This window comes from Astatotilapia calliptera, chromosome 1 (assembly GCF_900246225.1).
Source record: "Astatotilapia calliptera chromosome 1, fAstCal1.2, whole genome shotgun sequence".
NCBI lineage: Eukaryota > Metazoa > Chordata > Actinopteri > Cichliformes > Cichlidae > Astatotilapia > Astatotilapia calliptera.
Window position 1 is genome coordinate 36,016,315 of NC_039302.1, and position 17,472 is coordinate 36,033,786.

The following is a 17,472-nucleotide window of genomic DNA, read 5'->3' on the forward strand; positions in this document are numbered from 1 at the left end:
CAAACAATCAGCAGTCACGCTGTAGTGCGTGCTCATTGGTTGGTTAAGGACAATAGAAAACACTCTCAGTGGCACCCTGTTCAAAATGATAACTAAACATCAGAACCAGAGCTAAAGCCCAGCAGGAACTTTGTGTCCAGCTGGTTGTGATGGATGAAGGAAACGCTCTCTGAGGCTGCTGCTCGCCCGACGCTTCAAATCAACATTTACAGACGCTGTGACACCCCAGCGGTCAGAGGTGTTTTACTATAACATGAAAAACAATCTGAAACTCAAATATCATCGTTTAAAAAATTCAAAGAGCAGAAGATCTATTTTGTCCAGATGACATGACCTTTGACCCTAGACAGCAGCCCACTGAAGAAATGTTTTTTTTTTCTTCGTTTTAATAAATTCAAAAGCAAAAAGACTGAAAAAAGAAAAAGGCAGGAAGTGATGGGGTTACTTTAGCTGGTTATGATGGGAACATTTTAAGTTTCCCCAATCAAGTTGAACACCCACCTTTTCCCCGCCCACTTTTTTTTTTTTGCTAGGGTCACACACAAAGATGCCATGGTGCAGGTCCTCTTCTCACATGGAGGAGGTCCTAAAGGGCCCGCACTAAAACAGCTGATGTAACATGTAAACTTTTAAACCATCTCTCTGAGAAGACGTTTTCCTCGTTTGTTTTCAAAGTGATGTTTCCTGGTCCAAGCCGTTCCAGCTTTTCCTTTAAAGCGAGCAGAACTCGGACCCGACACTGAAACATTCAGGGCGTCTCCGTTTTTTCTGTCTGTTCGGACAAACAACAAGAACAGACCGACAATGACGTCACTCTGCAAGTGTGTAGTCAGAGAGCTTTGAAGTGTGAGCTCGTGTTTGTGTGCGCACCACGAAGGAGTCGACCGCCAATCTCCTTTTTGCTGAAGGCTGGAGGGGGAGGAGAGTGTGTGTGTGTGTGTGTGTGTGTGTGTGTGTGTGGTAAATTAAAGACCAGAGGCCTCCTGCTTCTCCACTGAAGAATGACTGAATGAGTCTTTACCTTCCTGACATGCAGCTAACATATTACTTCACCACTAAAACAGCAGGAGACACACACGCACACAAGGTCATGTGCAGGTTATTCCAAACTTTTCAAGGCCTGGAGAGGGAAAGTTCAGCAGCACTGACAGCGGGTTGGGTTTGGGCAGGGTGTGGCCAGCAGAGGGCGCTGGAAGCACAGCAGGGTGAGGGTTCACTGTGAGGGTGCAGACACCCTCTTCAGTGCCTGCTGAAAGAAAACAACCCACCAGCATCGCAGAACACTGAGGAGCAGCTCTGACACTTCAGTCTCGGCTGATTTGGTGACAGCGGCGATGGTTTGAGTCTAAACGTGCAAAGCACAGAGGTTTGTGGCACAACAATCATCTGCTGCACGCCTGCCTGAGAAGGTGGAGGTGTGCTCCAACATCTATCTCTACCTACACCAACTCTTCAATCAGTCTTCCCAGAAAGGCTCAAAGAGGAGAAAGTGGTCCAAAAACAGACGGATGTGTCAGTTAATATTTCATTAGATAAGGTCTAATAATAATCCATTCAGACGTCTTCATGAGGTCGACGTAAACAACCAAGGCGGTGACACAGATATGATCCGACAGGACGTGCTAACAATGAAACCATATGGACATCGATGTGGCAGGAGGCTACCGGGTCAGCGCTCTCCAGACCGATTAGCTGCTGATGTGTCCTGATCGCTGCAGCCGCTCACTTCCCACATGCACAAAGGTGTGTGTGTGTGTGTGTGTGTGTGTGTGTGTGTGTGTGTGTGTGTGTGTGTGTGTGTGTGTGTGTGTGTGTGTGTGTGTGAGAGAGAGAGAGAGGATCGTCACAGCAGTCCTTTATTGTAACTGTACTCTTTATCTTCGATTCTACAACACAACAACTGTGGGTACATTTTAGTTGTCAGCCAGGTTTAATCATTTTATTAAGATCTGATTGGACCACTTTAAATGAAGATGACTTGGGGTGTTTTCAGAGGACCTTTTTATAATGAATAGTTTACCTGCAGAGACCGTGGCAGACAGTGGTTGGACTGTGGAAATGACCAATGTAGATCTCAATATTCTGACTGTATAAAAAGCTTTTCATGAACCCAGATGCTGTGTGTCTTTGGACTATTTCAGCAGCAACAGGCTGGAATGTCTTCCACATGTAGCACACAGCAGGCGCTACTCTGTGGTTTAGGTAGAGAAACACCTGGTCGAGCGTGCAGGAGGCAGCACACATGATGGCCGGCCGTTAGCAGTGATTGTCTGGGACGGTTAGCATTAGCTGCCAGGTTAAAGACTGGAGAATTAACGGTTGGAAACTTGAACACGCGCAGCTTCTTTGGACCAAGTTGTGGGCTGCTGTGCATGTACCATTATTACCAAAGGCTGACCCTCCCTCTACTGGAGGTCTCTTCCTGTTAAAAGAGTGTTCTTCCTCCCTATCATCACCAAGTACTGCTCACAGAGCCCAGTGATCACATGAGCCTCTCTAATATTTAGGATCTTTACACTTCAATATGAAGGTCCTTCAGATAAGTGTTGTAAACTGTTCATATAATAATATGAGGAACAGATTGTTCCTTTGTTTTCGTCTACTTTCATTATTTTAGCATCGTTCACATCGATTTATAAAGTAAGGCTGAAGAAATGTACTGCTTTCCAAGTAAGGAAGCTTTGGATCCAGCGTTACTGGACCATTTCCACTTCACAAACCTGACAACATTTGCTTTTAATCTATTTTCAGGCCTCCGACAATCAATGATCAGAACAGATGCCGATTACGTTTCCGTCGATCAATAAATTGATTATTCGGCCGATTGTTTCAGCTCGCCTCTGGATGTTTCCAAACAAGAGAGGGAGTGAAAACGTGGGGCAGAGAAGAGGAGGACTCTAATTAAAATAACATGTGGTTGTTATGGTGCTGCAGAGGGGGGAGGCAGGAGGGGGAGGAGGGATAAACAGGAGCACACGGGCTGTGGTTTTGGGGACAGTGGCCCTGCAGGACTCCAGGCCTGGAGCCAGTCAACCAAAGAGGAGGAGGGGAAACAGAGGGAGGGCGGAGGAGGCCAAAACCCTCCAAACCATATAAAAGGAGGGGGTAGGGCTCCTTTCCTCCTCCTTCAGAGGAGTAGTGGTGAACCTACTTCAAACGGTTCTGCGGTTCCTGGAGGAGAGCGTTTTGTCTTCAAACTCTTGTTGATGTGAAAGAAGTCTTTTGTTTCACTTTGTTTCTTCACTCTTTGCTCCGTTTCTATATTCTGTGCTTTTATTCTGAAGTCTTCATATAAAAGGAAGAAATGTCAAACAAGGCAGAATCCTCCAATACCAGTGTTTTTATGCCCCGACGTCAGAAACAGCTGTGCCCAGAGCTGTCGTGTTTTCAGGTGTCCATTTGTCCCATTCTTGAGATACTTAAACATGGCAAAAAAAATTACTTGAACTCGAAGATGGAGGGTAAGATTTTCATGGTCAAAGGTCACTGTGAGCTCACAATATTCAAGAACTCAGACACTACCTGACAAACTGTCACACATCGTTTTCGGTGCAAAACGGAAAACTTAAAAACATAAAACTGACAGATGCTGTATCCTGTCCAGATCAGAGGAAACTGATCTCCTTCCTTTCAATATAAAATCACTTATTATAAAAACACATCTACATGCTAGCATGTCATAGCTGACAGAAGGGAACTGCTGCCAGAACGCAGTCGGAGGAACTGATCCGAGGAGGTGTCGACGGTTTGGATCACAGCAGGTACCGACGAGGTTCAGAATGAACCCAATACTGTGTTCGAGTGGTGCGTATTAAATAAATGAGCTGACACATGACCAGATCTGGTGTATCGCCATCCAAGAAGAAACTAGGCAACGTGGTGAAACTATTCTGAAAACGAGCCCACGTGGAGCTGCTAGCGCCTGGCCAAACCTCACTGCTGTGCTAAAAGCTGTTATTTTTAAAGATTCTTAAAGAGGTAACGGGTGAACTGGAAATGGATCAAAATTATAGAATTCATCATTTTCCCCCAATATCTAATCACGATTAAGTGATTTTACCAAAAATATTTAAAAATAAGTAAATACAAGAAAAAACAAATGTTTTCTCCGAATGCTGCTCATCCCCTCTGAAGAGAAAACTTGGTATGAATCAAACTGATTTTGGAGACTGAGCTCTGATAGCTGTGGTGGAGCAGCTGGTTTACTGACTGGAAGGTTAAAGTTTCTTTACTGGCTCCTTGAAATGAAATGACAGTGTGTGTAGGTACAGCAGAATAAACCCGTAGCCTGAGATTGCTCCCTTTATCGTCCACCTATGAGCACAGAGCGCTCTGCCAGCTGTTGGAGTTTTTTCCTGCCACTCAGCTGTGAACAATGTGGACACGACAAAGCGGAAAAGGGAATGATGCTGCCGCTGTGACTGCTGTGAAATGGAGCAGACAGCCAGTTTTGTATTTGCTAATACCCATTTCCTTTCCTTTCCTGCAGACTCTAGCTGGAGTCTCCGTCCCCAAAACGCATGACAAGCAAAATTACCTCCGACACACCATCATCGAAACAGACAGCAACCCTGTGTTGCTTTATATGCAAAAAACACGAGTCAGGGTGGGAATGTCACTGAGCCGCAGCAACATGACAACATGCGTGATCTGGAAACGACACGATAACATCTGCAGCAGGTAAACTGGTAACACACACACACGCGCGCGCAGAAAGAGAGCGAGCAACAAGCAGCGAGAGCAGCTTCAAAGATCTCTCTGCAGTCAAAGTGACGCCAAGTTAACATCAAACGGCTGAAAAACTGCCACACACACACACACACGTGCTGATAAAACTTCTCCAAAGCAAACCTCAGCTGTGTGTGTTTTTAAAAAAACAACAACAAAAAACAGTAAGAAGTGTGTATCGTACCTGTGTGTTCAGCTGAAGCTCTGAAGCCTGAGTGATTCGCGCAGAGAGCAGCATCCTGACCACACACACACACACACACACAGTGACCCCCCCAAACTTCATCAATGGGCTGAATGGCAGATGGGCGGTCCCAGGAGGAGAGGAGGGGGGGCATCACCACGGCGACAAAGACTTTGTGGTGAAAGGAATGAAAGGGGGATGGAAAGAAAACTTGGCACCGGAGTGATACCTGGACCGACCACACACACACGCACACACACACGCACGCACGCACACGCACACACACACATAGACACACGCACACACACACGCACGCACACACACGCTTCATTCCTGTCTGTGTGTGTCAGGTCAGTACTGCCTGCTTAGTGTATCAGAGAGGAAACTTCAGCACACTCTGTGGTTGGTGTTGTGCAGAATTTGGTGGCGTGACTAAAGCATCCGAACAAACTTCACTGGTGAAAGTTTAAACATCGGTCTGAAACACGTGCCTGCCGACCGGCCGAGCCCACCACTGAGTGAGGCGGCTCGGATCCCCACAGGCTGATGTTTTCACCCACAGAGCAGACATGTCAGGACAGGACAGGAAGTGAGGCTTGAAAAGACTTCCACACAATGAAAAATAATCTTCTTGTCATCGCAATTTCAATTTTTGTTTTCCCCAAATAGAAATCTTCTATGTCTATGTTGCATTTCAACAGAGAGGCTGTTTCTCTCCTTTGGTTTAGTTCAACTTTGCAGCAAACCGAGCGAGTAAAAATGTGTCGGTCCGTCATGTTCATTCGCACGAGCTTATGAGCTATAGCAAAAACCATAATTACTTTGTTGGTAATTGTACGCTTGATTTCTGTACCAACTTATCATGAAGTGTCTTTTTACAGGGAATTTGGGATCATCCTTTCGAAAAACAAATGAAACAAATGAAATGAAAGACAAAGGTCTACGGACGCGCGAGGTCGTCAGAAGGGACTTTGGATGAGCGGCTGTTTTTTTTGAAGAGGCAGCAGGAGGCCCAGCAGCTGCTGCACCTCGGGAGATGATATAGAAAATATAGTTTGTTGCAGGAATGTGGACCATGTAACTTCTTCGGGCTAAGTGTGGCTGGGACCCAATGTGTGTGTGTGTGTGTGTGTGTGTGTGTGTGTGTGTGTGTGTGTGTGTGTGTGTGTGTGTGTGTGTGTTGGGATCTGGACAGATCAACTGGATTCTTGATTTTTCAGTTGTCACAGGACTTGTTGCCGCCCCACGTGGAGGAGTTTAAGTATCTCAGGGTCTTGTTCACGAGTGAGAGACTGACAGACTAGATTGGGGTGGTGTCTGTAGTGATGTGGACGCTGTACCGATCTGTTGTGGAGAAGAGGGTAAAAGCAAAGCTGTCGATTTACCGGTCGATCTACGGCCCTGTCCTCATCCTACGCTGTGTACGTCCTAATATGACACGAGTCTGAATCTTTTCTGAAAGAAAACCGAAAGTGCGCCGGAGTTCACACCGTGTCGCTCTTGGTTATGATGTGAACAACGATCGAAGAAACTTTTGTGGTCGGTGCGTTTGTTTTTATAGGATGTCTGAGGGACAACTTCAACTATTTCATGACTGAATTTCAAGAATCTGCACATTATAAAAATATCAGCATGACATAAAAACACACAAACAAACCTACAAGACAGAGTCATGTGGACAAAGACCATCACCCCCCTCACACCCCTTTACAAAGAGTCCAGTACACAAAGCAATATTGACACTCTCTCCCCCCTCTTCATCCTCCTGGCCTCAATACAAGCTGTCAGTTTCACTGCAGGGAGACGATATGAGGAGGAGGAGGAGAGACACGACAAACCAGCTGCTCCGATCCACATTCAGCTGTTTTACATGCAGCTAAAATTAGATTTCTGAAGATGGATTCGAAGCTGCTCAGACAGAGCTGACAGGCTTCTCAGATGGTTTAAACCGAGAGACAGTAAAACATGAAAAATCAGAGCACAGCTGGAGCTATAATCAGAAAGAGCAGCAAGTACTGTTCACAACACTGAAATTCACTTTAGCTAATCTCAGAAAGCACCAGATTAAATATAGATTTACACATTTAGATGACTGTGAGGCTCAAACTGCCATTAAAAACCGATCCGATGAGCCACAGCCTCAGTGACTGTACCTGATCTAAGAAGCCGTAGAGTCGGACGGCCCGCTCGATGTTCTGCCCGGTACTGCTGACCCGCTGAGTGAAATCCTGCAGCTGAGCCCAGAAGGAGTGAACTTTGTCCTCGTAAATGTGGAGGTCAGCGGACGGCACGTCGTCCCGGCGCTCCAGCCGAGACAGCAGCTCCTTCCCTCGTTTACACTGGTCCTGCACACAGAGGAAACAGACCTCATCCTCTGTGGGGACCAGTCCTCAGTATGGGCTAAAAGAAATGTTTGAACGAGTGAGAGAGAGAGTGTGTGTGTGTGTGTGTGTGTGTGTGTGTGTGTGTGTGTGTGTGTGTGTGTGTGTGTGTGTGTCGTACGTATGCCGTTGTGCAGAAGTCCTTGTAGTCCTGCTGTTTTTCATTCAGAAGCACCAGAGAGTCTGCCGGCTCTTCCAGACTCTTCAGACGAACTTCACCAACCTCCTGTAGCCACGTCTTCACCTGACACACACACACACACACACACACACACACACACACACACACACACACACACACACACTTCTTAAAAAACCAAACAGAACTCCAGTCGACACTTTTTTTTATGGTTACGAAGTCAAAGAATGACAGAAAAACAAAAAATAAGGCTAAGAAAGGAAAAAGAGAACCAATCAATGCTGCAGCTCTGTCAGCTCGTCTATGCCTGAGGGCCAAATGTCTGACAGTTCATCCACACCCACAAGCAGCAAATCACTCACATATGGATCTACTTTAACCTGAATTACCCATTTATGAAATCCATATATCATCTAATGTTTATTCATTTTCCTAATCATTCATTTGTGAGTGTGCTCAGGGAGGGAAGTGTTTCATCCTGTCAAAGCTTCAGAAGACGAACTCGTTCCAGTTTAACTCCAAACACATAATTGGTGTTTTTCTGTTGATGGTTATTGATCTGATATTAATCTGATGTTATCAGGTAATAATTCGATTGCTTACAGCTTAGAGCGCATATTTCCAAACATGCCTCCATTTCACAAAAAAGATGTAGTAAGTTAAAACCTCCCTACATCTGACAACCACAACTCCACTTTAGTTTTTTCCTCCTACTGACAAGATACAAGACACCAGAGTTCAGGTTAAAAAAAAGAAAAACATCTGAAAATTATATTTTTTTAATGTATTTATTGTGCATTACTTCTTTTGGCCTACTTGCAGTACCTTCACAGCACACCAGGGGGCTGCTGTCCACACTTTGATCACTGGCTAAGAGCGTAACCAAGGAAACAAAGGAGGTGGGAGTGTCTCAGTGTCACTTAGAGTCACGGTTCATCATGAAGTCAACTCCTCACATTAAGACGACACTGATGTAAATGTCAGTATGAACGATGCATACTGAGCGTGCTCAGACTGACCTCGCTGAAACCTTGCTCCAGGTTCCTGAAGTCTGCGATGAAGTTCAGCTCCTGCGTTTTGGAGTTGGACAGCATCACCAGGCGGTGGAGCAGCTCGTCCACCTGCTCGTACAGAGCCGACACTGACTCCACCGCCGCCCGCTGGTCCACCGCCACGCCGACGCTGCTCTCCTCCCTGCGCAGCCACGCCAGCGAGGCGCCGCCTTCCTGCTGGAGCTGCACCAATCGGCTGTCTGCGAGGATGCTGCACATCACTGCCCTGTAGCGGGACAGCAGCAGCTCGGCATCCTGGCAAAGACAGAGAGGTTTGAGCTGGTGTCTGAACCTTTATGTGAGAACAGAGCAAAACCACAAACTGTTCAAGTGAATAAAAACACGCAGAGTGGATTTTAATACTTGTGAAGGGATCAACAGCCTCCTGTTGAAACTGTTCATGTTTTCAATGAGCCCAACTTTTAGACCTCATTTCCAGTTTTATATTAAACCCAATTTGTATAACATAAGAACAGGAAATGATAAACTTTACAAAAGTTTTGAAAAAGTTCTGGAATAGCACCGTGAATTTGGTCAGAGTGCCATTTGCCCAGAAAGGATTAGGAGCACGAGACAGTCTTTCAGTCATCCAATCAGATATCTTAAAAAGACGACTGTATCTCAAACTCCAAGCAGGGAAGATGGTTCAGAGTTCAACTGACTGAGTTGTAGTCCTTAGCTCTCCTAAAGACTACAACCTCCCCCCGATTGTTCTTATATAACTAACAAATTTGTTGTTAATTGGACAGATTTAGGTTCCTAAAGTAAAAATACTGGCTACCCCTCAGCAGACACACCAATGGTATCAATTTGAAGCTCCTCTGCTGCCTCACTCTCGCATGTACAAACTAAGGTGTCCACGCGCACCCGGCTGGCGGGGTAATCACAGTACCCCGTCGGCCTTTTACAGGTGAGGAGTAGACACAGATCTAGCACTCTCTTTCCATGCCGTGTGTGTTTTTACCTCAGCGGTGTTCGGTAAAGGTGTGGATTGCAGCGCGTTGATGCTCTTCTGCAGCAGGCTGATGACGTCCTCACACTGACGGGTCAGCTGCTCCAGTCTCTGAGGGACAAACACACATTTTCATTGTGTGAATCGTTTCCAAAGCCGCACACTTAAACTCACTTATGAAAGAAGAAAAGAAGCTTTAAATAGTCAACTGGAAGGTGAATAAAACCTTCCACTCTACGATACAAACCTCATGTCATTAGCACCCCAGGAATGTGGGACAACCTGTCCAATTATTTTTTAATGAAGCATGCAACGTTTCAGCTGCAGAAAAGCAAAGAGGAGCTGTGAAAGTCCAGAATCAGACATGCCTCACCTGCACCAGCGAGCAGGGATTAACCTGTGCTGACTGATTTGGGTTTGTCGTGACACTGAGACGTCTGTCCAACACGCATCAGTACAAACATGGAATAATAGTCTGAGTCTTATACTCATGTAGGTGAAACAGTTTTCTGATGACTACAAATCATCGAAACACTTAAGAAAGGTTTGACATTGTTCTAACAAACAGACTTCACCGCGTTCGTGTGTTTCACTGTTACACGTCTGCCTTGTTGTTTCTTTTTGACTGTTCATTTTAATCTGTGTGCGAGTTTTACACTGACCAATCTGAAGCTGACCCAGCTGCTCTGACTGAAGATGAAGGATCCTCCAAACTCCACGGGAAGCTGTCGGAGCTCCACGTGTTTCTGGACAGACTTTGGAGAGCTCAGCACCTCCACCTGCACAACAGAAACATCAACGCACACTTTAAAACATACATTCACACAAAGGTGTTTGTGAGCAGCTGCGGTGTAAAGTGTTACCTGTGTAGCTGCAGGTTTGTCCACACGCAGAGATGAGTCCTTGTTAGCAAGGATCAAAACACCGTGGATGGAGACTGGTGTGTCCTCCTGCGCACACGCACGCACACGCACACACACACACACACACACACACACACACACACACACACACACAAGTTGTTCATGTATTTAGAACAAGAACCAATTGACCACATTTTCAGAGAAAACCACTAAAAACAGAATTAAACTAATAAAATACATCAGGAAACAAAACCGTTCTTAAAACGGGGCTAAAAACTGGAGTCTGGTTGATTTTCAGGTTGTTAGTCTGCTGGGGGTCGAGCTTTTCAGATGTTCTGCTTTCAGGATTTAAAGTTTGATTAATGCTAATAAATTCAGATAGAAATAGCCTGTGAGTCACTGAACCCATATATTAAAGAAAAGCACTGGTAGACAAAGAGTGCTGTTGTTGATGCGTTATACTCACGACCTCTGACCTCTCTGGGTTCAGTCTGTCAGTGAAACCAGCTGACTGGAACTATACAAAGCTGTGTGTGGACTTGTTTCTAATCCATAAACGATAAATTTCAAAAGCAGCAGCAGAGCAGTCCTCCAACCACCGCAGTTTGTAACTAACGCCCCCTGTTGGTCACTGACCAATCAGAGCACATCATTAAGGAGCTCAGTTGGCCTCTGTAACCATACTTCTCTCTTCCTAAGTTTTCCAGTGAGGTGGAGATAAAGTTTACGGGAAAAAAAACTTCTTTTTTTTTTAAACTAACTGACTGTCCCCTCGTTCCTGAAGGTCACTGACGATGTTCAGACCTGGATGCCAGAGGGGAGGACAGAGTAAGGATCCATAATCCATTTCCTGTTTGACCAGAAACTAAAAAAACTGTGGCTGCACAGAAACCTACAGCTTCAACTTTGATACTTTAAACAGAAACAAGAAATCATGATTGAAAATGTAAAAAACATTCTCAGATTCATGGTCGATCAGAGATAAGAAGGACGACATATTCTGCTCTCTACAAATGTTTCTCCACTATTCACGTTCTGCATGTATTCCTCATCAGGAGCAGCTGCATCATTGTTTTAATAGGAGCTGAGATGCTGTCTCTCACGAGTGCATGTTTCTCTAAATGACTCCTGGAGAATAAAACGACTCTGAGGGGCTGAAACATGAGAGAGACTCCAGAATTAGTAAAGCCACCTTTTCTCGCACGCGCTCAGTCTGCAGCTCCACAGCACAGAGCTCCTGTCTCCAGGTAGCTCAATCATAACCAACTCACCTGCAGCGACCTGAGGGCGGAGTACAGGGCGGGAGAGGGAGCAGCTCCACGGGCATCCACCAACACCGTCAGCCCCGAAGCTAGCACCTCCTTCCTGTTCCATGAAAGAAGTGATATCAGAGGGTGGACAGCACAGAGACCTGGGTAACAACAGTAACAGAGGAGTGTACCTGAGGGTGGAGGTGTAGTAAAGGAGGAGGCGGGGCAGCTCAGTGCTGTCACAGTCCAGGTGGGACCACACGGGGCTCGTGGTGGAGACGGTAAGCAGCGCTCGCCCACCTTTGTCTCTGGTTCCTGCAGGAAGACGCAGCAACTTCATTTACACACAGAAACAATGACTCCAACTCTGAAGTTCAGTCTCTGCTCCACCTGCCCAACTTTATAAACCTCAGGCTGGAGCTTCTGACTGCCCTGATCTTAGTCTAGTCGGGTCTGAGGCCTGAAACTGGTTGGTACATGACGTTTGTGTTTTCTCACCAGGCAGACAAACAGCTCCAGACCTCAGCAGCATACTGTACAGTCTGGACTGGGAGGACTGGGTGACAGGCTGGACTACCCTTGGAACAGCTGCTGGTTGTTCTGTCGGATTCGAACCAGCAGCCAGAGCAACCTCTGACTGGGCAGGACGCAGCTCACTGCAGAGGCCTGTGAAGAGATGCCGAAATGAACCTGTGTTACTTACAGTGTACTGACACAGCAGGCCTGTGAGGCCCAGTTTTCATGTATGACACAGATAATGGACATGTTCTCACAACTAGAAATACTGTGCTGCTGGGGTTCTCTCACAGATGCAAAAAAAAGAAAGAAAGACCATTTATAGTCCAATCTGGCCATCAAGGACATTTTCATTCTGAGATTCAGCTCCGCCGGGTCATGCCTGCTAAATTTCAGGGCTGCGGTTAATGTAGTTAATGAAGAACTTTAACCGTTAACCTCAAAATGGCAAAACAGCTAAGAACCAGACAAAAGTGTCCTCACTGTCAAGGTCTCCACGTCTGAGGACACAAATACAACAGTGCACGCACGCACGCACGCACGCACGCGCACACACACACACACACACACACACACACACACACACACACACACACACACACTGCCTGAAGACTTTAAACCACGAGTGTCAAACTCCTTCACCGTCCACAAAGAGCTGAATTTGATCTCAAGCACAACCAAAATCGTTCCCTTCTTCAGTTTTCAGTTTTTTGTTCACTTAAGTCAAGATGTTGTAAATAAGCTGAAACTGAAGTGACGTACGCCCCTCACCTCACTCCTTTAACATTTAACAGAAGGTATCATCTCTTTTTTTTTCTCATTTTTCTCATTTAGTGAACTCGAAGAAAAGCAGATGATAAACAGTCTGTAACATCTTAAGATAAACAACAAACTCCAGCAGCAGATCTCAGTTTTTCCACACTACTGGACAGGCATGGAGGCTTCACCTGTAGAGTTTCTAAATCCACAAAACTAGAAATGCCTTCATCTTTCATAGACTATCGCTGGCGTCACTGCAACAGGAACAGCAGGGGATTTTATTGACCAATAAAGTAATTCATAATTTTACACTTTTTTTTAAAGCCATCTATTAGGTCCCACTGGATGATATAATTTTGATTTTAAATAAAGAGAGAATGTTTTCAGTTAATTCTCAGAGTCCAAGGCTTCATCAGGGTTTCACAAAGTGCAAGTCAGTCGCAGGTGGGAAACAACCCCTGTGCTGTGGGGTATAACCCACAGGGGGTGCTATAATGAAAAGCAGAAAAGTGTACAAATATTAAAAGTGTGGAAAAACTTAAGTACAATAATATAAATATAAATAAATCATGCAGCTACTAAACAAAACAAAACAAAGTTTTCATGACGTTCATGTCTGAACTAACCAAATTGACCAAACTCAAATTACAAAACAAAATAAATCTATAGAGCAAAAAAGTTACGTGCTGATACACACAGACAACGTAGACTCCCTGACACGCACTCTCACCAAACCTAACATGAAGACAGAGGATCTCAGCAGTTCCTGTGGTTATGCTTCCTCTGCATGAGATCTATCCAGGCTTCCGTGATTTTGTTCAGTAAACAAATATATCACCTGTGCATCCTTACTCAGTATGTTACTGTCAAGTGTTGGAGCCTATAAGGCAGCGCTCAGGGCAGCAGAAACTGACCTCTTACTGTTTTAGGTATTCTGGGTGATTTGTTTACATTACGATGCACAGAGTCGTTTTTTAGTTCAAAAGCTTGAGGTCATCAAGACTCTGCTGCATCTGAACACATCGTGATAAATCTGCATATTTTACTATTTGTTAAACAACCGGAAGGATGAGACATTCAGCTTTCTCTGAACTGAAAGACACTGCAGAGAATTCCCCTTAATGGAGCCTGGAGCGAGAGCACAAGGCACACAACTTCCTGTCTGCTCTTGGGTAACAGAGGCAGAGCAGGCCGAAAAAAAAAAGTGAATGGTCCTTTAAATGATCAACGCAGTCGTGTGAAATTGAGATTTTATAGAAAAAACTGAAAACCTGACACAGACTCGTTCACAAGCTGCTCCTGCAGCCACACAGGTGAGTTAAAACAGGAGGTGAAGTCGAGGGTAGTTTTAGTGAAAGAGATGCAAAGGAAGAACCACTCAGCCAATGAGGAGGAGGAGGATGTGATAAAGGAGGAGAAAGAGTGAGTCTGATGGTCTGTGGGAGGAAAACCAGGAGAGGAAAATGTACTGAGGAGGAGAAACGGGTTCATGTACCTTCAGTGTGACACTCTGAAGCTCCAGCAGCCTCCTCACAGCTCCACCGCTCCTCTTCTTTTTGGACTTCCTGTCCACTGTTGGACTCCTCAGCTTTTGTCGGAAGCAAGTTTTGATGTGCTGCTGGTGTGGAGACGCAGTGCAGTGTTTTACACTCCTCCGCATTATTCTCACCAGTACTGGATTGATCAGATTCTTCTGTGGGTCCCTGAAGTGCACTGCTTTCAGAATAAAAGTCATCGCAATGTGCTTTGTTTTTAGAATAAGAGTCCCCAGGGTCAGGTGTACTTTCAGAATATGTGCTTGCTAAGTGAGAGTCTTCTGTATTATTTTCAGAAGAGCTCTGAGGTTGTGTTTCTTTTTCAGAATTAAAAGTTCCTTGATGTGTTTGCAGTGTGTTGCTTTCACAATAAGAGTCCCTGTGTTGTGTTAGATGTGTGCTGTTTTCAGAAAACAAATCCTTGATCTGCTTGTATCCTGTGCTGGGCCCTTCAGAGCATGTGTGCTGTGTCTGTTTTTCAGAATAAGAGTCCTTGTAATATGGTTCTGTTGCTGTTTTTTCAAAATAACAGCACTCAGTGTGACGCTGTTTATTTTTTTCTGAGTCAGCGTGTCGTTCTCTCGCTGTACTTTCAGAATAATAGTCCGCAAAGTGCGTTTCTGGTGCTGTGTTTTCAGAATACGAGCCCTCAGTGTCTGTTTCTTTTATGTTGCTTTCAGAATAAGAGTCTCTTGCCATCTCTTGCTTGTTATTTTCAGAATTAAAGTCACTGGAGTCTGTCTGTTTAGTGTCACTTTCAGAATAAGAGTCTTTGTAATGTGCTTCTCGTACTGTGTTTTCAGAATGAGAGTCCACCGAGTATGTTTCTAGTACTGTGTTTTCAGAATAAGAGTCCTGAATGTGTGGTTGTTTGTTATTTTCAGGATAACAGTCCTCGCAACGTGACTCTGTAGCTATGTTTTCAAAATAAGACTGCTCAGATTTACTTTGTGGTTTGTTGCTTTCAAAATAAGAGTCAACAGCGTGTGCACGCTGTGTGGCATTTTCAGGATATAAGGTTTCTGAGTCTACGTTTTTTATGTTTTCCGAATAGTCCACAGAGTGCGTTTCTGGTGCTGTGTTTTCAGAATAAGAGTGCTCAGTGTGTAGTGGTTGTTTGTTATTTTCAGGATAACAGTCCTTGCAATATGATTCTGTAGCTATTCTTTCAGAATAAGATTCCTCAGAATGTATTTGTGTTTTGCAATTTTCAAAGCAAGAGTTACTGGAGTGCGATTGCTGTGCATCACTTTCAGAATTTGAGGTTTTTACTGGTTTTATGTTTTCAGAATAAGACTCCTCGTAGTATGGTTCTGTAGTTTTGCTTTCAGAATAAGAGCCCTGCCAGTGTTTCTGTTTTGTGTTATTTTCAGAATAAGAGTCTTTATAATCTGTTTCTGTTACCGAGTCGATGGAGTGTGCTTGTTGTGTGTTATTTTTTAAATAAAAGTTTTCAGATTGCTTTTGTTGTGCGTTACTTTCAAAATAAGAGTCTTTATCTGTGTGAACCTCTCCACATCCCTTTTCTTCTTCTGTCTCTCCTCCTCTTGCATCTTCTGTCACCATTTCCTCATCCTCATTTCTTTCTTTACTTTGTTGCACAATCACAACCTGTATCTCCTCCTCGACCTCTACTTCCTCTGGGCCTTCTTCTACCTCATCTTCTCCATCTTCATTCAACTCGTCTTCTCCATCTCCCTCTGTATCTTCACTTTCAGCTTCCTCCTCATCACTTGGGAACTCTTCCTCCTTTGGCACCTCCTCTTCTTCCTCAGCAGCTGAAATTACAGCTTCCTCCTTGTTACTTTGCTCCTCCTCCACGCTCATTTCTGTGCAGGTTTCAGGTTTAGTGTTCAGATTTGTGCCTGTGTCAGTACCTTTTGTTTCTTCCGATTCACAGATGGATGTTCCTGTGACTTCAGGAGGGGCAGAGGAGGAGAAAGGGGTCGGGACCACAGCTTCACGGTGGTCCTGGTGGATGCTCTCTTCCATGAGCCTGCAGGTTGCATCCTCACAGGGCTGCGGGAAGTTGCTGTGTGCGTGAGCAGTGAGTGTGGAAGCAGCAGAGTGTATGTTGGTGGTTTGAGGAGTGTGTGCGGTAGCAGCAGACAGTGTGTGTGTGGTGGTATGTGTACTTGTCCTGGCTCGGTGCTGCAGGCTGATGGACTGGGTTAAAGAGCCTTTCTGTGGGGAGAAGCGAGGAAGCGGGAGCTCCGTCAGCTCCACGTACTCCCCCTCCGAGTCCTCGCCCCCGCTATTTGCTGGTGATTGGTCGGTTTTAGGCGAAGATGGGAGGTGCTTCACATCACTTGAAGAGGTTGCTTCTCTGTTGTTGTCAGATGATGTCTTGATTGCCACATCTTTGCCCTTAATGGAGGGGTCCTGGTCCTCCTTCGGAGCAGCACAGGGCCGACTGATGAATTGTGGGTAGACCAGATCCTCCCAGGGGACCCTAAAGACGTCTCCGTGGGCGGAGAGGAGGCAGCGCTCCAACCTGGATGCTCCGCGCTGCTCCCTCTCCCTGTTGACGGAGTCTAACCAGGCCATGCTAAAGAGCGACTGCAGAGCTACGCCAGACACCTCCTGCTGCTCCACATGATGGCTGCCGGCCGACTTGCTGCACAGGAGCAGGCGCGGTTTTAACGGGATGTCGCCCCTCCAGGAGGCCCTGTGTGCTCGAGGAGGGGGTGGGGCTGCAGAAGGAGAAACCAGCAGGTAGAAGTCTCCTGGACGGAGGAGGCGTGGGTCCAGATGACTGAGCTGAACGACTACCTTCTCGTGGATGCACAAAGGCCAGCCTTCATGACGAAACAGGAAACCACAGTACTGCAGCTGAGGAGAGAAGAGAGCATCCCAGTCAAGACAGAGCGTCATTAAAATCCTGGTTCTGAAGAATATCATCTGTATGGGTGCAAACTAACACCTTCTCCAAATATTGGAACAGAGCAACCACAGAGATTCAATTAAATCTGAGTAAAGTTCCCACCTGATCCCCTCAGAATCAGCTGATTTATCTCTTACAATAACTTTAATCTCTTTAAAGAAATCATGCAAAAGTTTACCTTCATTGTCAAATAACTTGCCCTAAAAGCACACGGGTATAAGTTGCCACT

General features: G+C 45.5%; 1 protein-coding gene across 3 annotated transcripts in view; it reads right to left on the reverse strand.

Annotated features, from left to right (window-relative positions):
* Positions 1 to 17,472, reverse strand: part of plekhg4 (pleckstrin homology domain containing, family G (with RhoGef domain) member 4) — a 44,330-nt gene that overhangs the window by 4,954 nt on the left and 21,904 nt on the right. For all 3 annotated transcript variants that reach the window (XM_026176094.1, XM_026176085.1, XM_026176103.1), the window contains exons 3-12: positions 14,320 to 17,191; positions 12,048 to 12,215; positions 11,741 to 11,864; positions 11,571 to 11,664; positions 10,300 to 10,386; positions 10,099 to 10,215; positions 9,449 to 9,547; positions 8,452 to 8,739; positions 7,415 to 7,537; positions 7,066 to 7,257 (exon numbers count right to left, since the gene is read on the reverse strand). In XM_026176094.1, coding sequence (XP_026031879.1) covers positions 7,066 to 7,257; positions 7,415 to 7,537; positions 8,452 to 8,739; positions 9,449 to 9,547; positions 10,099 to 10,215; positions 10,300 to 10,386; positions 11,571 to 11,664; positions 11,741 to 11,864; positions 12,048 to 12,215; positions 14,320 to 17,191 — 4,164 coding nt within the window. The remainder of the gene's footprint in view (positions 1 to 7,065; positions 7,258 to 7,414; positions 7,538 to 8,451; positions 8,740 to 9,448; positions 9,548 to 10,098; positions 10,216 to 10,299; positions 10,387 to 11,570; positions 11,665 to 11,740; positions 11,865 to 12,047; positions 12,216 to 14,319; positions 17,192 to 17,472) is intronic.